A 26,724-nucleotide genomic window follows, 5' to 3' on the forward strand; every position below is an offset into this window, starting at 1 on the left:
TATAAAAGCACCATTTACACCAACAGATAAATCATGACTAACACAAAGCACACATCACACCTTTCAAATGACCCTCGCAAACAAGTGTGCCTGATTATTCACTATTTGCTGTTACCATAGGGTTGCTAAGATTTTCTTCAGGGACCTCAAAGGTGAAGGCGGGAACGTCCATTCTGTAGTAGACGATTTAACACCATACCTCCTCCGGCTTTATCACTCTAGTACCAGCGAGGTAGGGATCCTCGGGAAGGGGGATGGGAAGGGTTTCCTGTCTTTGGGGCTGTCTTTTTTCTTTTCTTCAATCTTAGCAACCATTTCTATTTTTCCTTTCTTACTTCTCTTTTGAGGACTTAACTATTTTTCTTCCTCTTTCCACATTCATATACTTCTATCGCAGAAGTCCTTCCTAGTCTCCGTGGTTTCCAATAACTTACAACTTATTTTCATATAAGAAGGCCGAAGAGTCGGAACACACACACACACACACACACACACACACACACACACACACACACAGAAATATGAATACACAAACAATGAAGTCACAGATTAGAAGGATATAAGAACCAGCAAGGGTTGTACGGGAGAAGATATATGTACATCTAGAAAGATGCACACATTGCTTTTAATTATGACTGTTCGACATCACCTATTTACATGAAAAGCCATTTTGAAGATTCCATATTGCATATGTACATAAGTACTGAAAAACTATAATGATCTTACAACGAGTATACATAAGCAGGAAGCATGAGTAATGAATGTGTTTACATGAAAAGCCATTTTGAAGATTCCATATTGCATATGTACATAAGTACTGAAAAACTATAATGATCTTACAACGAGTATACATAAGCAGGAAGCATGAGTAATGAAAGAACGCAAGCCAGATTGGAGTTAATTGTGATGCTTATTTAAGAGAAGTCAGTGTAGCGAATACTTAAACTGATGAATAGTAGGATAGTGTGACTTGAACAAATTAGGTAGACATAGTATCTACTATCAGTTGAATAATATGTGTAAGCATAGTATCCAGTAAAATTATACGGGGCGTTCAAAAAGTCTCTCCGCAGTGCCGTATGATTGTTCGCCTCCCTGGATTACTTCCCTTCAAGTGGACTCTCCCAGCATTCCACTGTTTCGTTTATCTCAGCCATAGTCAGTGGTATTGTTGGTGTGTGTCGTTATGTGTTGACGTGAACGTTTAAGTTTAGTTCCTTTGTTCGTCTGTTTCATTTTTGTCACTGTTAAAATGCTAACCACTGAAGAACGTGTGTTTTTGGCCCAACAAGTGTTCAAAGCTGGTGGTAATTACACAGTTTCAGTCCGTCAAACATTTAATTCAATTTTCCCGGAGACAACACTCCCACATCGCAATACTATGCGAGATTTGATTAACAAATTTCGAAGTACGGGTTCAGTGGTCGTCCTAGCGTTCTGTTTGAGGATAAACTACTCAATATTTCTAATAAAATGTCCATGAGCCCGAACAAGTCGGTAAGAAAACTCACCCAGGAAATAAATGTTAGTGTTGGAATGGCCCACACAGCTGTAGGGAAAAAAATTAGAACATTTCCCATACAAAATGACAGTCGTGCAAAAACTGAAAAATACCGATCATGGCAAGAGACTGTATTATTGTCAATGGTTCAAAAATTTTGTTCAACAAAATGGAAAGGACATTCTTAATGAAATGCTTTTAACTGATGAGTCATTGGCCTTCCTCCGCCTCTAACACAAGATATTTTAAATAGAAGTATGTGAGAGACGAATCCGACCTATTGTGCATTGCATGTTTGTGTGTGCAGGTCTGAAAACAGTCACAACCTAAATGTGGGTGCAGTGGCTGACAAGTACCTACTGTACGATCCATAGAGCTTCAGTGTATGTGTAGAGAAGAGCCTGTGCTATTCTTTGCTGGTTTAGTGACTGTGATGATTGTCAAGGACAAATGAAGAAGTTGAAATATACCAAGGCTAAACTAAAAGTATTCTGTGAGTATCCACTTATTTCATGAGTGGGGGAGGGAGAGAGAGAGAGAGAGAGAGAGAGAGAGAGAGAGAGAGAGAGAGAGAGAGAGAGAGAGTCAGTCTGATGAATTCCTTAACCAGCTTTATTCTTCGGAGAAGAAGTTTTTTTTGAGACCAACGTGGCTAACCATCCAGAGAAGAAGATCGGCTGTGCATTGCAGTAAGTCAACTGATGTGAGAGAGGTGTGAATTTTGCAATCCAACTTTACATTGATTCTTGTCGTCTAAAGTGTTAGACAGTGATAGTTTTATCTAGAAGTAGTCAGAAGCAGATATAATGACCCTAAGTGCACTTCTCCAATGCTGCCAGTTACCAGGGTAGGCAACGGCTAGAGCAAGAAGCTTGGGACAGACACCGAAAAATTTTCTCCTCCTCCTCCTCCTCTGCTCAGAATGCATCATACGGCCACCTTCTTATCTGCTCACCACTATAATCTGTTACTGACATTTTGCCTTTATTGATTATTTGTGCAGAGTAAATGTTTTGTATCAATTTTGGTGCACAAGTCATGGACATTGCTCGGAAATCCTCAAATCTTTCAACAACCCAAATGTCTTATCAATTTTACCTGCTGATGAACTGAGAAGTGCTTCAATACACAGCATTACTTTATTTTTTACAGCTTATGACTATTATAAAATCATCACCGAGCTCTCAGAGACTTATCAATGGAGTTCGTTGCTGACCTCTTCACTCTTCAAGTCTTTATTACTTGTGTTGCACAGCACATACATGTATCTGCATAACTATGAGAAGAACTGTATGTTGTTTGTTTATTACTGAGTGTTGGAGTGGTTAGCTTGGGTGTTCTGCAAAATGTGCTCTAAAAATAGCAAATAATTTTGGTATATTGTTTTAAATAGGTCTCAAGGTTGAAAACCAAAACTAATGTACCATATAGGAGAACTATTTGATTTTGTGTTCAGAATACTTTTCTTCCTGTTATTGTGAAACAGAACTATTCATTTAATGTGGATGGACTTGAACCATATCATCTGAGTTTAGTGTAGACCATATTAATGATAAACTTTATGCTGTGGAATGCATAGATTGACCAAAATTTGCACACACTCCATAAAAGTAAATAAGGCTATGAGGTGCGATAAAAAAGTAGGGAATTTCTTTTTTTCTTACAGAATCTTTATTTATTCATGAACATCAACTTTGTCCCTTTCAAAGTAATCCCCCCTCAGACATACCACATTTGTGCCAGCACTTTTTGTTCAGCTCCTTCAGCTAATTCTGTTTTATCTCATCAATGGTGGCAAAACGACATCCTTTCACGGTTCTCTTCAGCCTCGGCAAGAGAAAGAAGTCACAGGGGACGATGTCCAGCGAATGTGTTGGCTGAGGCAAATAACCGTTTTGTTTCTTACCAAAAAATAATCTTTTTGTTTTTACCAAAAAATCAGGAGCACACATTAAGGTGTGAGCGGAAGCATTGTTGTGATGCAATTTCCACAAGTGTTTGACACAATTCTGGTCATTTTATTCAGATGGCTTCACGCAAATGGCACATAACTTCTAGGTAGTATTCCTTATTTATCGTATGACTGTAAGGCAGGAACGCTTGATGCACTATCCCTTTGCAATCAAAGAAAACAGTGAGAAGAACTTTGTATGTGATCAAACTTATCGATTTTTTCCGGTCTTGGCTATTCAGGTAGTTTGGGATGACTGGGCCTTGGTTTCAATGTCATACTCCTAAATCCATGTTGCATCACCTATTATAGCCTTCAGAAGTTCTGGGTTATTGACTTCACTCAGCAATTCCTGAGCTATGTCTATGTGAAGTCATTTTCGGTCGAAATTCAACAATTCTGGAACAAACTTTGGTGTTACACTTTTCATGGCCAAAACATGAAAAATTTGCTTGGCAAGAACCATCTGATATGTCGACATCAGTAACCTTTCTGATCGTGATACAGTACATTTCCATGACCATTTACTTTACTTCTTCCACAAGGTTGTCAGCAATTTATGTGTTAATTTGGGCATCCAGAGTGGCTGTCACCTCCAATGGCTGCTCTACCCTCTTTGAAACGTAAACTCTTGTCATAACCATAACAGATTTGCCAAAAGGCAGTCAAAATTTCAAATGTGGTGCTGCACTTTATTTCATTTTTCAAACAAAATTTAATGTAAATTCTTTGATCCATTTTTGTCGCAAGTTAAAATTCACCAAGCACACAAAAATATGCATAACCTTTTCAGCTGTGAAAAACAAACAAAATATACAAAAACAACTGAAAAAGCAAATTTACTTCACAAACTTGTGTAAAAAAAGATAAAAACTGAAAACTGTACATAAGAAGTCCACAAAATTAAATTTCCATTAATTTTTGATCATACTTTGTATTTATTTGGCTACATGCAACACAATTATAGATCTTTAGCTGACTGACTATTTCTAGTCAAGAATTCCTTGGCCATACAGAAGTCATCATGGAGAAATATTTAAAATATTCATTTAAAAACAATTCAGCTATCTGTCAAATTTCATTTTTGTAAGCAGACTGTCCAAGAGTTTAACAGCAGTGCACGATGAATACTTTCTGCTGAAATAGAGGTACTCGAAAAAATTGTCACCTGCTTGAAATATGAAATTATTATGACCCAGTTTATGTTGAATATTGTGTTGCATTTTAGTTTCTTATAAATTTTTAACCCCAGATTAAAATTCTCTCTGCAATGAGTGTTCTAATGAAAAATGTTACATACTGATTGATATGTCTTCAATGTTAGCAATTCTTGCATCAAAAGTATCTGAAACTGCATATTTTGGCAGCGCTAAGTGGTTACAAAAGTTAACGAACTGCAATGATATTACTTTTACAATGGTTTACAGACAGCTAAAAAAGTTAATTCAAGAAAACCATCACTTACTATTTTATCCTATTGCTGTTTCTTTGCTTGGTGTGGCAACAATTAAATGGTAAATCATTAAAACAGGACATGAACAATGGGTCAATGAACGAACCTTTTGTAATGATCAATTTAGTATTTCTGAATGTAGAGGTGTTAATGCTATAAATTTGTTCCAGCACATAATGTACATTTCTGCAGCATTTATTACATAGTGATCAAGTCAAACATGTACTGAATTACAAAAGTCAATTAAAACTTCTCACGTACAGAATGCTATATGACAATTCTTCAATAACTTTCCAGAAATCTTAGCTATTGTTCGATTAAAATTATTTGATAGTTGATGTCTATCACTTTCTGTTAGAGTTGCCACATCAGCTACTGTCAACTGCTCGGTTATAGACATTGGTTACAGGAGACACACAAGCATGGCGGGTCAGTTCATTAATGCTGTTAATGTGTAATGCAGAGGAATTTTGGAAGCGGCCGCCACAAAGGATGACAGAAAAATGAGATGCTCTGTCAACAGCTGATTTTACGTGACCAGCCACTGAATTGTGGCAGTAGTAGTCTTTAATGTGTGTGAGAAAATGACAGTCAACAATCTGCGACAGGACTAAAACCACAATTAAACCTTACCTCTAGAAGCAAACAGATTCCAATGTCAGTGCAACAAAACAAACTAATTTCTCACTATCAATCATTGGTTACCTGAAACTATCCTCCCACTGGCTACATGAACTGCTGCATTACAAACCAATGAGCAGTTCTGGTTGGCACTTGGTTGTCAGTTATACATGATACAGCCAGACTACAAATGAAAAAGATTGTTGAGAAGGAAAATATGAGCAAATAAAAACATCAGTACAATAATCAACCTGTTTACATGGGGCTCCCAAAACCGGACTTCTGGAACCAATTTCCCAACACCACTTCCGAGTGGTCATGTAAACACTTCGAAATCAATTCTGGAAATCTCTTTCTGGTTGCCAGTTTTGAAACGTACCTGGGCTGTCAGGTTTTGTCTTTTTCTTTAAAATTTTCAGCTAATATGGACAGGGTGGTTTCCTGTACAGTGAAGTATAAGTATAAATATTAGACTGAAGCTGTTTACACCTTGTCTAAGTGAAGAGAAATAGCAATTGTACTGACAAACTGTAACAGCTGTTTTTCAGGCACCATATTTAAATGAGCTAGCAAATCCACATCAAACCGTAACATGTAAACATGACAAAAAACGGTTTTCCGAAATTCATCTCTTGTCTTTCAGAAGACGTGTCGCATGTAAATGTAGTGAGTGAAAATGACACGGTAAAGTATTCAAAACTAAAAAATTACATTTAAATCAGTCAATTGAATAAAAATAATAAGGTGTTTTGATTAGATTTAGGAATAAAAAAATCTCTGTACTTTACGTACTTCATAAAATTCAAACCTATGACCTTCTACACTATATAGGTTAACATGCTAACCACCATGCTACGACACTGCTGTGTACAGTTCTTACATTCATAACGCATGTATCCCAGTAGCAACCATGAATTGCAGCTCTCAAAAATTCGGCTTCACCTAATGTAGAGCAAAACTTATCTAATGGAAGTCGATCTCTGTGATTATAATAACTGTATGTGACATTGCATTGCGTCTAGTGCGGAAGGGTCTGGTAGTGTTTGGTTAGTGCCGAGTGTAAAATGCGTTAGCTTTTTTCTGTGTGTGTGTGTGTGTGTGTGTGTGTGTGTGTGTGTGTGTGTGTGTGTTTGTTTGTTGGACTGTAGTAATATTTTTTAATTTGTGTTATTGCTCTGTGAATGAACAGGGGAAGACAGCGTGTTCTGGTCAGACTGCTGTTCCTACAGAAATTTAATAAGGCAGCACTTACATTTCATTAGCAATGATTGATTATTGGCTAGAAGACTGTAGATGCTGCCTACGGGAAGTTAAACACAAACCAGAGAGGGGGCAAAAAAAAAAAAAAAAAAGGAGAGGCAGCTGTATACATACCAAGAGCTCAGATGGCACGCCACTGCTAAGCAAAGAAGGCCAGCCGTAAAGGTGTAAGGAGAGTACAGATGGGATGCATAAAAGAAATGAACTTTAAGGCAATATTACTGAAAGGGATAAGAAAGTAAATTGAAATTAAATGAGGGAGAGGAAACTGCATCTAACAAAGGACTGAAATACCGAAGCCGAACAAGATCCCTGAAGTGGATGGCACTCCCTCAGAATTATCTAGATCCTTAGGAGAACCAACCATGACAGAACTATTCAAAGAATAGTTAACTGGGCACCTGACAATCATCCTTATGTGTCACTGAAGACGGACGAACACGTCTTCTGTTCCACAATATGCAGTGCACTGTGAATATTCCGTGCATGTGTCAAAATCATGTTGACATATGGACTACACACTAATCGGCTGCAGCACCCTCACTTGTGGAACTGTGAAGAGGGCCGTCCTCTGCATTACTGCTCGCCATGGCTGTTGGCACATACTGTTTTGTTCGGTTTGGGCAACTCATGGTGAAGAGAGGATTCCACATAATATGCAGCTGGTAGCAGCTGTCGTGGTTCATCAGATTTTCCACCATGCATATTTGCACAGATTCTTTAATAACGGAGTCCCAAAAAGATGTTGCTGTGGCCAAAATAATTGTTTTATCATACTCCATTATTATCCGATGGAGATGCAACTTTTGACAATAAAAAACTTGGTTGGAGCAAAATGCAGAGCAGCATTGATGTTATCCAGTGTTTTTCCATAGAGCCCATAGTGCACTTGTTCTGCCCTATGTAAGTCATACCACACTGGCACGGTTTATTTGTATATTCCAGCCTTTGTAATAACAAACTGTCCTTCACTGATGAAAGTGCTAGTAGTTGACGATGAGATTATAGACTGGGCACTAGCTCAGATTAAGGAAGGATGGGGAAGGAAATTGGCTGTGCTCTTTCGAAAGGACCATCGCGACATTTGTCTGAAGTGATATAGGGAAATCACAGAAAACCTAAATCAGGATGGCCAGACCTGTGTTTCAACCATCGTCCTCCTGAATGTGACTCTAGTGGCCTTCACTGATCCCAATAAATCAGTAACCTCAGATAATGAGTAGAAAACCACTTCCACCTGAAAATTTTGGAGGATTCTTGCTATTTTAAATGACATATTACCAACAACAAGAAGAAAAGCTAGAGATTTTGCTTGCTTGCTCTCTTCTTTGTTCACTTCCTGGTTCTTGGCTTTAACTGGTCCTGACTGTTAATCTTTCAGGTACAGTATCTATTTTTCTTGAATACTGTCTTTAGGTTGGTGAGCTCTTCAGATAAAATATCTGCATCTGAGACTGTGTGAGCTCTCTCTACAAGATTTTTAAGCACACTTATTGCTTGCAATGAGTGATGACCACTATGATTGTAGATGTGTGGACTTACGATAAATTGAATGTCCCACAGAGCCAGCATCCTTCGGTCTAACTGTATCATCCAAGAAAGGCAAACAACCTGCTTTCTTTAATTTCACAGTGAACTGAATGTTCTTATGAATGGAGTTTAGGTGGTGTAAAAATTGCATTAATTTCGTTTCTCCTGGAAGTATCATCTACATACCTCAAAAATAGTTGGTTTAGGGGTTGCTGATTCAAGCACATTCTCTACAAAATTCACCATAAAAAGGTTGACCATCAGGGAAGACAGAAAGCAACCCATGGTGACACCCTCCAGTCTGCTCAAAATATTCATGGTTGAACACAAAATAGGTAGAGGAATGTGTGAGCCGAAGTGACGTACAGATGTGCACCTGAAACTTATTACCAGTTAGTACCGAAGAATCTGGGAGAGGGACCTTTGTAAAAAGAGATGCTGAATCAAAGCTGACTAAACCGTCTGAACTACTTAAATTGAGAGCATTTACCCACCAGTGGAGGAAGCGAGGCGTTTGGCTAAATCATATTTGGCGGCTCTCATGTTGCTTGCTATTGACTGTAAAGGAAGACATGGTGTGCAACCATGTGGCCTTAACCCCTTGCTGATCACTGTATGGCTTTCCTAAAGCACATAAATAAAGCCTAGCTTTACAGCCAGTGGTAAGCAAAATTGGTGTCCCCAAACGATTCACCCAAGTACCCTGTTTTCTTCCTAAGGCTGCTGGTGGGCAAATACATCATATACAAAACTCTGCCAATTGTATCGACACACTGAGGCTCTCCATCTAAGCAGCTCTGGCTATTTAGTCAGCTTTCATGTAGCATCTCTTTTTTACGAAGGTCCCTCTTGCGGTTTCTTTTGTGCTAATTGGTAGTTAAGTTTGAAGTGGACATCACTACTTCCAATTGGCACGCATTTCCCTCAATCTGTTCTATGTTGAACCGTGAATATTTTGAGCAGACTGATACCACCATGCGTGGTCCTCTGTCCCAACTGGTGGACAACCTTTTTATGCAGGACTTCCGAGCAGAGAGCACTTGAGCCAGCAGCTATTAAACCAAGTATATTTTGGAGGTATTAGTCTATTCAACATAGAAAAAACTAAGAGAAAAATTTGTGTAGTTGCAAACTTTTGTACAGTGGTAGGAGGAAGTGCTACGAACAACATACTAAAAAATCCTGACTGATAGGGTCTGAACAAATGGGTTGTGTGTGTGTGTGTGTGTGTGTGTGTGTGTGGTTTTAAAGGCCATTGTTTTCCTTGAATATATTGAAAACCGTGGCTTCTAGTGAAAACATTCCCTGGTACACTATTAAACTACATTAAATTTCATACAAAACTTTCCTTTTTGTTTTTTTTTTCTTCTAGAACTAACGGTTTCTGTGCTGCAGGGATGGAAAAATTGCAGATTATTAAAAATATTCTTTTAATGGTACAAAATTGAAGCTTTTTCTTTAACTGAAGTGGGTGAAAAACAAATATTAGATGTATGTACCACATCCAAGTGCAGCAGAGCCGTATTAATAGAGAATCCTGTGCTCCAAGCTGTATCAGGATTTGGTGTGTGTGTGTGTGTGTGTGTGTGTGTGTGTGTGTGTGTGTGTGGGGGGGGGGGGGGGGTAGAACATGATGGATGGTGGGATGTTGGATTTGTGTTCATGCTGTAGTGCTCTTCTGCAGAAGGCAATTCCCATTATAAGTGCTACTCGCTTTTCAGTTTACAGACTGCGTACACCTCTCCAGCATTTCTTGTCCAGTTCTCTTACACGAATACATAAAATACTCTCACTGAGCACTTGTTTAGTTATTTTCAGGTTATCAAATGAGTACTTATTTGCAGTTGTTAGGTGAGCTATTATGTAAAAAATCTCTGCAGCTGAAGCAGTAAACTTTCCACCACAATGAAGAGCCTGCCCCCCAAGTGTTATATGCTATGGATAAATATTCGACAATGTCGATTTCATAGTCACCACTATCACAGTCTGGAATACTTTTCACAATAGGGGGCACATCAAATGCATCAACCGAGCCTCAGCTCTCCCAGAGACTTATACTGCCTCCCTCTGAGACAGAAGTAGGTAACCTATTTGCAAAGGAACTTCAGATATTTCAATGTAAGCCACACATCACTTTACAGCAGGTTACTGTTCCAGTCTTTAACACTATCAGTCTCATTCCATGAGACATATTTGCACCCACCTTAGAAGCTATACTGTAGATGTGTGGTAAGTACCTCCACTCGGTATAGCCCACTCTACCAATGCTAGCAGTTCTTGAATGGAAGAGATTTATGCAGTCTACCACTAACACAATTAATGGTGAGAGAAGTACCATTAACTTTCTGGTTATTCTTTAAGTCACCACCAAATGACAACACTATTATACGGCTTTACAATCTGCAATATATTGTCAACAGTAGACAGTAGCACAGTGCCACAGTTCCCAATCCAATACCTTTCCCAGCAACACCAGTACACTGATCACTAACATCATAAATTACACACTTCTCAGCCACTGTTTACAGGAATGTATTTTACATAAAAGCTGACTTAACAACTGCAAATAAACACTCACTCAATACACTGAACATAACCCCAGTCATGAACAAGTGCTCAGTGTAGTTATTTTGTCTATTCACACAGGAGAACTGGACATGAAATGCTGGGGATGTGTAGGCTATCTAAACTGAAAAGCAAGCAGCACTTGTGGTAGGGGAAGTTGCCTTTCCCAGAAGAACACTACAGCTGCTGTACACAATGACTAAGAATCAATTTCCCCTCTAGCAGTGTAAAGAAGATGTACAGAGATTTTTCTAGATTCTGCGCATATGTATTTCTTGCATTAGTTTTATTAGTAACTAATCTCTGCATCCCATGTCAATGAGCTGTGTTGCCACCAATTCATAAGGCACACTGTGGAGAGTCAGTGTAACTGTGTGAAACTGTAGTTGCTTCTTGTGGCATAGACAGAATGGGAAATCAACTGATTTATCTTCAGTTTGCAGACCTATTAAGGGGGGAAGTGCATAACCACAATTCAGCAATCTACTGTCCTTGCGTTCTGCATTTCAGAACACAATCCCTTAATATGGCTCTCCTGAACTTAGACACATTTAATATTTGTTTTTAATCCATTCCATACAACAATAAATATTAACTTTATACCATTTAAACAGTTTTTTTAATACTTTGCAATTTGCCATTCCCTGCTAAGTGGAAACTATTAGGAAATTTAATGTAGTTAAATTCTGTACTGGGAATAATTTTTACTAGAAGCAGCAGTTTTAAACATGCCCCCTGCCCCACACCAATGCTCACACCCCCATCAGCCAGGATTTTTGCGTCAACTGAAGAATGGGATACGACCTGTCAGCTTTGAACAATGACAACATAGTTTACTTATAGATAATGTCCTTATTATCAGGCTATAAGATAAATTAGTTATCTTCAGTGGCGAGGTGTCACTGTAAATTGAAATAAATGGATGTGTTTTTAAAAGACAGAGCTATACATTCTGTATGATTTTTGTCGCTTGTATTAACTTAAATCACATGCTTGTTCCAATTCATTTGGTACTTTATTTTCATTCTAAGTGAGTTTGAGATATTTTGGAAGAATTGTTTTTCATTCTGGACAATTTTTACATTTTGATTTTCATCTGTAGGTATGGATTTATGTATTCCTATGAATATGGAAGACTTAAAAGCAGGATTCGTCAACTGCAGTACGGAATACAAATTTTACAATTGTCACTTTTTCGCCTTTGACAGCACTAGTATTACTACGATACTTTTCAGTCAATACTAGTTCTATCGAAGGCGAAAAGACTGACGTGTGAAAAATTTGTATCCTGTGCTTCAGTTGACCTATAAAGGTCACCTGAAAAATAGGATACTAGTGCCATTAAAGACGAAAAATGCACCATATGTAACATTGGCATCCTGTACCTCAGTTGAACTATGAACATAGTATCCCGTTCTTCAGTTGACCTATAACTGATTCTCCAGTTGACCTATACTGCATAGGTCAGCTGTCTTTTCACCTTCACTAATACTAATATCAACTGAACAATAAAATGCTAGTAGTAGCAGAGGCAGGGGGGAAAAAAACCCCAAACCTGTAAAATTTGTATCCCGTATTTCAGTTGACCTAGGATACTAGTGCTAGCGAAGGCGAAAAGGTTGACATACTTTACACTTATATCCCTTACTGCAGTTAACCTATACAGATCAACTGCAGTTCAGGATACAAGTCATACATGTCAACTGAGGTGTTCCATGCTAATGTTACTTCTGTTCCTTTTTTTCTTCTTTTCTTTTTTGGCAGTAATACCCTATTCTTCAGCTAAGCTATATAGGTCAACTGAAGAATAGGACACTAGGACTCAAAAAAGCGATATATTTAAAATTACAATTGAAATATGAAGATACGTGATAAATGTCTACCGTCTGTTTTCTCTGTCCTGCATTCATTTGTTTCTCAACGTTTGTCTTTGCTATTAAATCTGTGCAATACATCATCTCTGGTAACTTCTGACATCATTGGTCAAAGCTGACATGTTATACCCCTTTCTTCAGTAATCCCAGAATTTTACTATGTTGTTTAAAACACTCCAATCTACCACTGTGCTAAAATTTGTGACTTCATGAATCTTTTCTCTTAGTAGACTTTGTTTGGTCTTTGTTGACTGGTTAATATGTGGACAATACTTTCACAGTGTGGTTTCAAGAAGCTAAATTAACAGTTTTTATATTACCTCAACTCCATTCATTAGAATGTCTGGTTTCCTATGGAATTAGAGAAAGATTGATAGTTTCCCTTCCTGTGCATTTTGGTTAGACTGAAAAATGATAGCTCTGTGCGGAATTCAGTTTCTAGAAAGCCCACACATTTATAATCATCGAGTTGTCATCACCCACCGCAAATTATGAGTGTGCTTTAAAAAACTTTTACAGAGAGCTCATACAGTATCCAGATGGTTTGGTAAGAGTTCACAACCGAAAGACAGTGTTTAAGGAGAATGGCTACTCTGCCCGAAAGATTAACAAGGCTGTGTCTGGTAAAAACCAAAAAGAGGAAAGGATGCCAACAAAATCTCTAGCTTTTTGTCCCTTTGTTGGTAATATTTTGTTTAAAACAGCCAGAATCATCTATAATTTTCAGATGAAAGTAGTTTTCCGCCCACCATCTAAGTTTGCCAACTGCTGGGGTAAGTAAAGGAAACTATGTTACTGTGGAAAAATGGGATTTAAAAAATACCTTGCCAGTATGTTATGGCTTGTATAGGCCAGACCATATGCACTGTGAAAGAACATTGTACTGCAAATCAATGCAGCAGTCACCTTTTGCAAACCAAATAAGTCTTATTGCCAAACGTTGCACCTCCACTGGACAATCAATGGAGCATGGTAAAACAGTTTTGGCCACAACAACAGTTTTTTGAAACACCATTATTAAAGAACCCATAGAAATATGCATGGCGGAAAATCTGACGAACCACTACAGCATCTACCAACTGGATTATACAAGAAATCCTGTCAGCTCCACGATTTCCGCTAACCAAAGACAACAGAGTGCACCGACAGCCATGGCAAGCAGTAATGCGGAGGACGGCTGAGTACGTAGTTCCATCGCTGATGGTGGTGCAACTGGGTAGTGTTATCTGCCTGTCAACATGATTGTGACGCATGCCAGAATACTCACAGTGCACTGTATATTGCAGAACAGAGGATGTCTTCACAAGTATTTGAAAGCTCACCTGAGGGTGACTGGCAGGTGCACAGTCGTAATACTGATGTAGTTGCTGACGAATGGAAGCAAGCCTGAAATTTCTTCATAGACTCAACTCGCTGAAAAATTTTAAAATTCACTTCGTGACAGTACTAGTCCACCTGCTGTTCAACACATACAAAACATGCAAAATATCTCAAGACTTCAAGAAGAATGTAGTAACTTCAATTCTAAAGATGATAGCTAGAGGTTGAGATAGGCGAACCTACATTTATAGCATTTGTGGATTTAGAAAAATCTTTTGGCAATGCTGAGTGGAACACACACTTTTAAATTCTGAAGGTAGCAGGAATAAAATACAATGAGAGAAATTTAACCCCAACATGCACACAAACTGGACTGCAGTTACTCTTGTTTAAGGATATGAAACTGAGGTGGTAGTTGAGAAGGGAATGTGGCAAGGTTTGTTGCCTATCTCCAATGTTAATCTGTTGTGCCTTTCCGCTATACGGTGGGTAGGGTAAATATCTTTTCACTAATTTGTAATATGTTTGTTTTTTCATCCTGCTTTGCAACCATCTGAGAGCCTGCTGTGACAGCAGTCATCTAAAGGCTGTGTGCTCGCAGCCACATCCACTGTGCAATCTAATGGCAAATGCCATGTGGCTATAAGATTGCCGATGACAACTGTGTGTCCACGGGGCTAAACTACTGGGTCACAATCCCTCCAATTCATGAGAGAAACACATACAAAAAGGAAAAATCAATCAAAACCGTGGGGATTTGCCTCGTATATAAGCAAGTCAACGAGTTCAAAAAAGGGCGGACAGTAGTAGTAACACGATAGGTTGCCTTGAGCCAGCAGACATGCAGCAGCCAAGATAGCTTGTGGCCAAATAAATTAAGAATTGGAAGTATCAACTACTTCAGGAACCTTGTCACCGAGATAAATTTCTGGGTGCAGGCGCAAAGTCTAGAGTCAACAAAAATGTGTAACTCATGATTTTGCAGGGGAAAATTGATAGTCGTGGTTCAGGGCCCAGTCATGGACTCTCCACACAGTCCCCTGACTTTGGCACTCAGCAATGCGCAGTGAAGCAAAGGCATAATACAGGCAAACACATTTGTACTGTGACAGAGAGACTGTTGGGCCCACTGCATTTACGATGCCACTGATGGCGATAGCAAACAGCGTTACACTCAGGACCGATCCCTGAGGGACTCCAGTTTCCTGTATACATTGGTTGCTGAGAGTAAACTATCTGGACCTGAAGTAGTCTGAGAGACAGGAAATTCTGGATAAAAATGAGTGAACTACCCCAGAAACCCAAACATGCAGTGTAGATAGTATGTGATGTTGCCAGGTGGTATCTTATGCATTCTGCAAGTCAAAGAACACAGCAATCAGATGTTGACAATGCACACTGCAGATTCCAGGTGAACCAGATGATCTGTGGTGGAACGGAAAGACTGAAAGCCAAAAAAGACGGCAGTTGACCATAAGTTTGGATAGCTTACACAACTGATTTTACATAACCCATTTATCAGAGAGATTGGCTGGTAGGCCTAGTTCTTTAAAATATGTGGGTCCTTACCCAGTTTCAGGACAGGAATAATAATACCTTCCTGCCAATATGAAAAAGCCCAAGAATATGTTTCATGCTGTCGGCACGAAGATATTTCAGCATTTGGTTGTGAATTTTGTTGGGCCTGGGAACCATATCCTGACATATGCCAAAGTGCTGCAAAACTCATTTGCCAAAAGGGACGTTGTATGACAGAGAACCGTGTGCATGGTAGGATAATGGGCTGCACTCAGTGAGGTGATTCTGGGTCAGGAAATGAGGATGGTAACTACTGTAAGTGGACACACTAGTGAAGTGTGCCGCAAAACATCCGGCAAGTAAAACAGGATCAGTGCACATGTTACCATTGACACGCATGCCAGGAACCGCTGTGGGTGGTTTGTAGTGGATGGTTGCTGGCTGTATATGCAGCAGAGTTTAGTTCATATTTGGAACAAAGGGGGGTACGGGATCGCACTGATGAAATGTTGCTCCCAACATTTCTGCTCCCTATTCTTTATTAAAAATTGTGATTTCGTCCAAAGTCTCTGGAATGTTATTAAATTATCCTTAGAGGAATGGTGCCCATGCCACTGAAGCCCCTGCAGCCCTCCCAGATAGCCACTGCTGTATCTGAAGACCATCATGGCACCGACAGCCATTGGAATGAGCCAGATGACATCATTGCTGTGGCAGCAGGAATAACAGTATCAATAGTATTCTGTACCATTCCGTTGATATCCGACGCATGACTGACTGCAAAAGTGGCTTTGGAGGAGAAAGCCTGCCAGTCAATTTCCCGAGGAGCCCAAAGTGGAACATGTCCCATATGTCTGAGTGGACAGGGAGAGAATAATAGGAAAATGGTCGCTGTCAAAGATCACCATGGACTGAATCAGGGGTAAGATAGGCTGCAAACTGTGAGATCAACACTTGAGTACGTTCTGCAGGCCGCACTGAAATGTGTTGCAGCTCCAGTGTTGAGTATGCAGACATCCAATTCTGGAAGGAGGTGTTTAGTACCCGGCCTCTGCGAGACACTGTCGCCACCCCGCACTCAACTGTGGGCATTAAAGTCCCCAGTAAGAGGAAGGGAAGAGGTGTAACTATTCCATTAACTTTTAACAGCTTGTGCTAATGGGAAACATACATTTGGATTGTCGTTAAAATTAACGGGTAGACGCTAATGGCCATGGCCTCTAGTTCAGTGGTAAGGGGCATCTGAAAAAGAGCTTACGAGGGAATGAACAAAACTGGACACATTCTTGACACTAACACAATAGGTACAGTAGGGTTTGTAGGTTTTCAGAGCAGGGAGACGTGTCGCCGTAAACCGCGTTTGTTGAAGTGCTATGCCAATTACAAAATAAGTAGCCAGTAAATGACGGAAATCTGTCAGGTGGCGATAGTGGCCGTTACAGTTCCATTGAAGGAGAAATGGAGTCAGGTCCGAGAAAATGGCGAATGGAAAGATGGGTGTGATTACTTTGCTAACAGCTTGCAGGCTGCCTGATTGTGTAAGACATCGTCAAGGTGCACAGGCTCAACCTTTGCAGGGGCAGGGAGCAGAACATCTGAAGCCTCAGGAAGAAGTTTATCTTTCTGCTTATCCTTCCTATCTCTGTGAGACTCAGATTTCTGTTAATATTTCCCAATTTTATGTTCATAGAGTGAAGAAGACCATACTTTTCTTCAGCCCCCAGCCTATGGCAGCTGGTCCCTGTCTTTGAGAGGGGGCACCTTGACAGGTGTCCTCATCACTGATGACAACAGAGGATGACTAGGCATCTCTGGCTGCACAGATGGTGTGGAACCACTGCTGCTACAGGGGTGGGGGTGGGGAGGAGGGGGTGGGAGTTGTCATTCCCTCCTCCAACCGCGAGGCAGGCCCTGGAATACGACAAAGTGTAGGTGCGAGACCATATCGCATGATGTATAAGCTCACTAAAGTGACAAAATTTGTGACCATGTAAATCAGATTAAGTCTTTCAAACTTTTTCTTTGAATCTTGATTAGACAAGCAGTCAAGTCTTATTCTCTTAAATTTTCTTCTTTCTCTTGAACACTAAGCATTGTGGTGACCAATGAGGGTATAGTTCCAGATAGTTAACACATTGAGGGCGTTGGTCACAAGGACTGCCTTCATGGGATGTGCCCGACAGCATCATTAGAACAGAGGGAGCATGTGTGTCCGAACCTTTGGCACCTAAAATATCTCATCGAAGGAGGAAAATTAGACCTGACACCACATCTAAAAACCATAACCTTAAACTTCCAGGCAAAATTTTGCCATTGGAAGGCCAGTATAAAAGCTCCACTGTCCATTCTATTACCTTTGGGTCTCTTCTCGATGCGGTAAACAAACTGGACACCACGCCAGCCACACCAGATTAGTATGCAGCTCTTCATCACCCTGAATTCTATCGAACTTGTTATGAGAAACGGTTACTGGTGTATCTCCTATCTTTACACAGCCCTGAAGTGCCCACGACTGATTGGCATGCGACTGGTCAACAAAGAGCCATTCCTCATTCCCCCCCCCCCCAAACCGATCTTCAATATTTTCAGTGAAAAACAATGGCTGTCAGTTCGGGAACCAACCAAGAACTTGGCAAATTGTACACTTCTATTTCTCGTTGAATGGCTCTCATCTTGAGACATGGTCATAGACTGAAATGCCACACGACTGTAAACCTCTGCATTAAAATCACTGTTCCTGACTGATGAGATGGCTGTGCTGACATGGCCACTGTTAAGTTTGATCCGTTTCATTGCAGATCACCTGCCGTTCACTCTGATCACAGGCCCTCCCTGTGGGCGCCACACCGCCAAGGCAAAGGCTATCTGGCACACCCACCACTGCACGGAGTGCCGATACCCAGAAGCTGACAGGCACCTACTCCTTGACTGACACTGGAAGGTTACAGCCCAGACACCGGCAGTGCGATCCCTGTGTTGTCAGGGGGCTGCCACAGAGGGTATGTGACAACCCCACAATAACAAACCTGCTGTTACGCTGGGTTCTGGATGCAGAGGTAGATCCGTAACAGTGCACAGTTTATGGCCCGCACTTCTGTAAAATTTGGAAAGTGAAGGTCAAACCCAACTTGGGGACCAGAATTTACCAGGTGTACCGGTATGAAATGAGCGGGCTTTTTTTATTGTGAAACACTAATTTTGAATTGAAAAGTAAAAACATTTTATTCAAAGTACTGACCATTGCTTTCTATACATTTTGACTACCTTTTTGGCAATTAGTGGACACCACGCCAATAGAAATGTTCGTCTTTTGAAGCAAACCTATCGGACACCCAATTTTCGACTTCTTCGTAGGAATCTAAGTGTTCCTCAGCCAATGCGTGTCCCATTGATGAAAACAAATGGTAGTCTGAAGGGGCCGAGTCTGGTGAATACGGCGGGTGGGGTAACAGCTCCCAGCCAAGTGTTTTGATTGTATCCTGAACCAGTTTTTCTTTGTGTGCAGGTGCATTGTCATGTAAAAAATTACTTTGCCATGTCTTCTGGCACATTCTGGTCTTTTTTGATCAATGCATAGTTCAAATTGATCATTTGTTGTCTGTAGCAATTAGTATTCACAGTTTCACTGGGTTTTAGAAGTTCATGATACACCACACCTTTCTGATCCCATCAAACACAGAGCATTGTCTTCTTGCCGAATCGATCTGGTTTTGCAGTCGATGTTTATGGTTGTCCCGGATTAACCCATGATTTTTCCCATTTAGGATTCTTAAAATAAATCCTATTTTCATCGCCAGTAACAATTCGATGCAAAATTGATTCTCTTTCATGTCTTTGAAGCAAAATTGGACAAATGGTTTTTCAGTTTTCCATCTGTCTTTCATTCAATTCACATGGCACCCATTTTCCACACTTTTGGATCTTCCCATGGTCAGAAATTGTTTGTTGTGCAACATTCAGCATTGCTGCCATTCGCTTCTGATTCAAAGTATCATCTTCATCCAACATTGCTTACAATTCGGCGTCTTAGAACTTTTTTGGTGGTCTTCCACGTTCTTCATTTCTTACATCAAAATCATTATTTCTGAACCGTTGAAACCATCTTTTGCATGTTGCTTCTGATAGAGTATGATCACCATAAGCCTCAACAAGCATTTGATGCGACTCTGCAGCACTTTTTTTCAAATGAAAACAAAAAATTAAAATGCTTTCTGCAAATCATCACTTTCTGGTACAAAATTCGACATTGTTAACACGATGAAAACATATGATGATGTTTGTTTCATGACTCTTGATGTATACTAAATATCTTTGACAGATGTCATACCAATAGAAAAAAATCGAAGCTCGTTCACAACAAATGTTCACTATCGATACATTTGTATTTTAACACTCATTTCATACTGGTACATCTGGTAAAGGTAATAACATGACCAAATAAAAATACTCCTATCAGTTGTCTTTTAAGGCAGGCAAGGAAGTGCTGCGGGTCTATTTTGGTGTCCAACACTGCAGGGGAGTGAGAGGCTATAAATTATCTGTAATAAATATAATTAAAACAACATTAGATTTTGAAACCACACCACTTTAATACACTATATTATGTTTCCTTGCATTTTGGACTACTGGGCTACATCCCACATGTGTCTCACTTTCCTTAGCTCTGTCAGCTCACCACCAAACTGTCACCTTTCAACCTAACCTAGACCTCGCACTGCACTACAGGACACCATATCTTGGGTTCTGGACACCACATCTTCAGTTTAATAATCACATTCGTTAGCTTCGCCAACTAACAAGATGTTACCTTCCAATCCAACCTGAACTTCAGGATATGCTATGTATCAGTCTTACCACACCATAAATTCCATCTGAGACAAAAATCACTGAAAATATTTTAATGCCCATACTGAAAAAGTGCTGTATGAAACAGTTGGAAGTGGTTAGAGCACAAAATGACAGGAGGGCCATTAGCACTACACAAGTGATTCCTATTGCATCATCAAAATCAAGAGGTGTATTTCAGACTAAATGTTTGATAAATTTTTCAACATAAAAGGTGCAAATGTACTACATATATGCCAAGGCATCCAGAGGTTCCCACATGACCACCACAGACTTCGATGAAATTATGTATGAACATCTGCACATGTTCCAAATGAACATTGGTAAAGTTTTACGATCACTAATTTAATACTTCCAGAGATGTAATCATTTGTTTAACCACAAAGTGCAGCTGTCAACAAAGCACCCATGACCTTTAAGCAAGTCTGAGGGTAACATCTCCAGCAATATTTTCTTGAAGCAAACAAAACTAGGCTGCCTTTTACATTTTGCGCTATTAAAAAAACCCACAGCAATTTTCGCATGGGGGGGGGGGGGGGGGAACAGGGCAGGGAGGGGGAATTTGTGGAGTTTAGCAATTTATATCTCCAGACGTAATTGCTGGATAAACGTGTAACATTGCATGTAGTGCCTTAACACCACAAGGTCTTGGAACATAAAAATCCATTCTCCTATCACGGCTTTCCAATAGTTTACAAACAAAGTGCAAAGATAGATTTTTTAAGCTATTTTTGGACAACTTTTACAAAAAAGGAGTTTTCTGCAATCTCTTTTAAACTATAATCATTAGAAAGAACATGTTCTATACAAACTAAAAATATTTGGTTTCGTAATGTGAGTGTATAAGCTCTAGAAACAACAATAAGGTGGAGGTGTGTTAAAAATGGGTCCATATTCCACTGGAACTCAAATTAAAACTGGCCATCTTTTATTACGTTCTACAACTCTCTGGGGGAAGGCAATGTCAAACTTCAGAAAGGACGCCTCTTATCACAATGCAGCATGTCAAATTTCAGTGTTCCTATGTTATAACTAGAGAATAAACCTAGTTATAAATTCCACAATTTAACTGTGCCTTACCGAGGCAATGGAGATCATGGCACACAGCGTATAAATTTTGGTGAACTTTAGAGCAATTTCTGACTGTTTTTGAAATTAATTCATGTAACAATTAATTATTTGTCATTTTATTGTGTAATGCTGTTGGTGTGCTAGTTTAATTCCAGTTTAAGGTATAGTGTACTTCTTGTTAGCATAATAGCATAATCTGCCTTTTACGTGGAACATTACTGTACTGATAAATATGTTGCTATGGTCCATGGTGATTTAAAAACTGCTGGTTTCTTTTGAAGGGTATTTTCATTACACACTATCTCAAGCCCAATGATACACTTCCATAAGTGTCTGAGGTCAAAATAAGAAGAGGTCTCCTTCCACCAAGACCATGTTCAGTTCAAGATCTTTTAATTTTTACAGGTTTCAGTAATTTTCTGTAGAATGGCTTGAGGCAAACAATACTGCTGGCCAGATGCTGTCACCAATGGGATTGTTAGGGAAGAAATTTTGGTAAGACAGAACCCAAAAAATTACACTTTTCAAACATGATTACTTCAAATTATTGGAGCGTCAAGAAAGAGAGAACTATTCTTTTTATTAGATTACTTATTCCATTTCATTTTATACCAATTTTTTTTTGTAGAGCTGAACCATAAAAAACCCACAAATTTAAGTGTTACAAAGTCTTTTCAGAAAAAGTATATTGAAAGTGTAGCCTTGTACACAAGTGAAATATGGACAATGAGAAAGTGAAATATGGACAATAAGACGACAAGAAGAGACTGTAAGCTTTTAAAACGTGATGCTACAGAAGAATGCTTAAGAATGATTGGGTAGAGCAAATAACTAATGAAGAGTCACTGAATCAAATCACTGAAGAAACTAATTTATGACACAGGTTATCTGAAGAAAGGTTGGCTTAGGAGCAAGGTTGATGCACACAATACATCTAAGCCAAAGCCTTTAAGAGACTGGGTAATCTAAAAATGTCAATGAGCAGGGGACAGTATATTTTTAAAACACAAGATAGACTCAAAGAAAGTAGATAATTGCTGACACACACATACTAATAGAACTCAAGAACAATCAATACTAAAAGAAGATTTACTATACAGACCAAATGGCAGAAGATGCACTGGAAAACAAGGAAACATTGGTAACCGTTTTCTTGTGATCAGAACAGGTGAACACAGACTCCCACAGAGGGGGGGGCAGCAGAATGATGAGGAGAATACATTTGTGGATTTGGGTGAACAAAAGCCGACAAATTCGAAATTACGCTAAATACATCATCAGATGCAATCTGTACTTACACTTTAAAAACAATGAGAGCAAGTTCGTCTTTTCATCTGGTGTGTTATAAAAGAATATCATTCATTATATTAAGGGACAGGAGTGAGTTGCAGCTCCCAGAAGTGTAAAATCCTGATAACAGGAGGAGGATTGGAATGAAGTTCAATCCTTGATCACTTTAACCAGTGAAGTTTTCTTTTGAGTGTGCCTATCAACGACTCAACACTTCTGCTTTTTGGTGAGTGGTCTGCTTTAACCAGTAAAGGAATTTTCATAAATATAACCTTTCCAATAAAAAGTGTGTTATCTCTTTAAAACATTATCACTGGTTGCTATGTAATCCCACCATGAACTGGAAAAGTTCTAAAACTGAGTATATTCACCAAAAGGTGATGTGACAGAAGCCATTAACATTCCGTATCTAGCCAAAGACTTATATTTAACACACCTATTGACCCATCATCTTTACAAATATTCAACTGAGGAAATAAACTAAAAGAGCAAGAGTGAAGAAAGGACTCCCATTACATTTTTTGTAATTAATTTATATCTTTTCTGTAGCAGTGAGAGTAGAAAATCGACTGTCAGTTACTACTGGCACAGGATATTTCACTAGAATGAGATTACTTTTAAGCTTAACTAAGTAATAGGATACAGAAAATGTGTTATCTTTGACTTTACATGTGGTGAACAATTAACAGTAATACTATAACTTCACTCTGGCTACAATTTTTAATTTTAATTTGGAATACTTCCTGTCATTTTGATTTTTTAAGCACACACACCCTCTTCTGATATGTTTTTTGAATTGCACTGTACATTCTTGCGCATAATTAATTAGGCTAGTTACTTTTATGATACAAGTATAGCTATCACACCCAACAGACAAGAATTAACTGGTGAAATTGTAAACGATGTTCTTCAGAAAATCATTAAATGGCTCTCTGCAAATGGGCTCCCATAAAACTTTGACAAAACACAGTACATACAGTTCCACGCAGTAAATGGAATGACACCATTGATAAATATAGACTTCGATCAGAAATCTGTAGCTATGGTAGAATATTCAAAATTTCTAGGTGTAGGCATTGATGAGGGGTTGAACTGGAAAAAACACACCGAGGATCTGCTGAAACGTTTGAGTTCAGCTACTTATGCTATTAGAGTCATTGCAAATTTTGGCGAAATACATCTGAGTAAATTAGTTTACCATGCCTATTTTCATTCTCTGCTTTCCTATGGCATCATATTCTGGGGTAACTCATCATTGTGTAAAAGAGTGTTCATAGCACAAAAGCATGTAATCAGAATAATTGCTGGAGCTCATCGAAGATCATCCTGCAGACAGTTATTTAAAGAGCTACAGATCTTTACTGTAGCAGTGTACATGGCTACAACACTAGACGAAAGGATGATCTTCACTACTCAAGGTTAAATCTAACTTTGGCTCAGAAGGGGGTAAATTATGCTGCCACGAAAGTCTTTGGTCACTTACTTAATAGCATCAAAAGTCTGACAGATAGCCACATAGCATTTAAAAGGAAATTAAAAGAATTTCTTAATGGCAACTCCTACTCATTAGATGAATTTTTGGATATAATAAGTGGGTAATTTCCTGGGAGGGAAGGGGGGGGGGGGGGGGGGAACCACGCACTAATCTAATCTAATGTTCCATGGGCTACAATTGGTATGACATGGAATGTGTCGCTTCACAAAAAAGTACAGTTTCTCTTTGAAAAACATAGCATCATACGGAGCCTTTAATACAATTAAAAATCAACTTTATTCCCATTCATACGGTGACTGTAAATAATTGACAGAAGCTGATTTTTACATTACTTTAAGTTATCTTTTTCCGTATTTGAGTAGTATTTCACAGACAAGGGCACTTCCACGTGAGTTACGTGAAAAGCTGCAACTTGTCAAATATTCTTCACACTGTCACTTACACTGTAACACAACAGCAATTAGGCTAACAGATACATTCATTACCAGTCTCCATAGGACAATTAGATGATCAAGTAGGCCTATTTCGATAATATTACGGAACGTTTACTTCTATTGTTGATGTTTCCTTTCAGGTAATATTTTTTATTCCAGCTTTACAAGCAAAACTGTCTACTTCATATTTTTAAGCTATGGGCTACGATGATTCAAGTTCTACACTTAACTTTATTCCTCCTTTCTCGCTCCCGAGTGTTTCTGCAACTAGATAAAATAAGCACTTGTGCCAAAGTTAATTTTTGTTCTCTCTGTTCTGGTCACATCGTAAACATGACCATAGGCATTATATTCCTTCAATTGCAAATTTACTACGACTTCGCAACATGAATTATTATATGACTAAAGAAAAATGAGGAGCTTGTCCGAAACTATTGCGCAATCGTTAAATTAAAAGGAAAAAAAACACCAGCAACACGGCATCTGTTGTGCTAAAAGGCGAGTCATAAGTTCATTCTGCTAAAACTCACAACACACAACTTATTTTGCTATGCTAATGAAAAACCAGTGTCAAAACAATCGTTCATAATAACACGAACAACAAATAACAGTTTGCCAAGGTCATTAAAATGATCAGGTTAAGTCAATATTCACCTTGATTCTTCTTAGCCTCAGTACCATTCCCCTTTACTGGGGGTTGTACTGAACGAGTTGATTTTTTGTCCATAGTAAAGTCCTCTAGCATCTACGATGGTGGAGAAATAATCTCCGCATGGAGAAACAGCGAACAATTTCAGGCCCGACATTTTTTCAGCAAGCCATGATTAAAATTACACAAATAATAAAACCTTTTGCCAGTGCCACAAAACTGGTTCAAAAGATGCTAAAAGTTTATACACGAAGGAAACGAAACCCTTTCGGGAGCAGGGATAAACCCTGTCGCCGAAAACGACGATGAACGAAAGCGCTTTTGACGAACACTGTCGTCGCTGTAATGGCGACGGCCAACACTGAAAGTCACGGATGAAGGGAAAGGTGGTATTGATTTCAGCACTGACGACAAACATTTTGCATCGTTAATCGTAGAATATTCCAATTGGTGACGTTTAGACGAGATCAATCTATACACATGCGTTATCCTTACTCTTTTTCTTTCGTTTTCCGGTTTGAATTGCTAAGTGGCGATAAACATAGTTGGTAAGCTTAAATGAGTTTGAAAGTTTGGTACGTATTAATCCATTGTTTATATTTTTTCATATTACGAGCGGCCAAATGTGTTATTGCACTCATAACAATTTGCAATATAATAAATTTGGATATGTTTCGTATTTTTAATAAGCCAAACATGTTAAAAAGGAGAAAGAAAAAGTCCTTTCTGTTTCAGTGCACTTAACGCATGATTTTGCCCAGCCCTAACAGTTCAATATTATTGTCAAACCGCGACATATTGACCGTCTGAGGGCGCATATTTAAGTATTGTCAATATTATAAATATTGACGAGCAGTACTGACGGATCCCAAAACATTTTCGGTATTGTTAATGTGTATCGGGTATATGGGGTCGAGAACTGACGGTCTATTCGCCATTCAGATGTTGCAAACATTCATGATATTCACGAATCAACCATACAACATGCTCACTGTTTATGCTTCAGTTCGTCTTTTAACATGCCATCCCACAAATTGAGTTTTCAAGTATTCTTTTAAGGGGCCTGCACACGTTCAGTACTTTTTGACAATACTAGTTTGTCAAACGTGCAATGTATTGAAACGACTTCACACTATAACATCGACAAAAATTGTCGGTTGACAGCGCGATTTTAGAAGGTTAAGGTATCGAACAGCCAAAGGAAAGCGTGTGTTGCAATTATATTATCTGTAGCTTCCAGGTAATAGAAAACAACGAAAAAAAGGAAATGGGTCCGAGACTGGTTGAAAAAAGGAGCGAAGGATCGCATGTTAATTTACTGACTGAAGTTAGAATCACGGACCCGAA

The 26,724-nt window shown here is 39.1% G+C and overlaps 1 protein-coding gene across 1 annotated transcript in view; it reads right to left on the bottom strand.

Moving 5' to 3' along the window:
- The window catches only part of LOC126190653 (RING finger protein 10), a 110,195-nt gene extending 84,443 nt beyond the window's left edge, over positions 1–25,752 (bottom strand). Inside the window, exon 1 of the mRNA XM_049931079.1 lies at positions 25,383–25,752. Coding sequence (XP_049787036.1) covers positions 25,383–25,473 — 91 coding nt within the window. The 5' untranslated portion in view covers positions 25,474–25,752. The remainder of the gene's footprint in view (positions 1–25,382) is intronic.
- Positions 25,753–26,724: the final 972 nt, after the last annotated feature.

The sequence above is a fragment of the Schistocerca cancellata genome, chromosome 1, assembly GCF_023864275.1.
Source record: "Schistocerca cancellata isolate TAMUIC-IGC-003103 chromosome 1, iqSchCanc2.1, whole genome shotgun sequence".
NCBI classification, from domain to species: domain Eukaryota; kingdom Metazoa; phylum Arthropoda; class Insecta; order Orthoptera; family Acrididae; genus Schistocerca; species Schistocerca cancellata.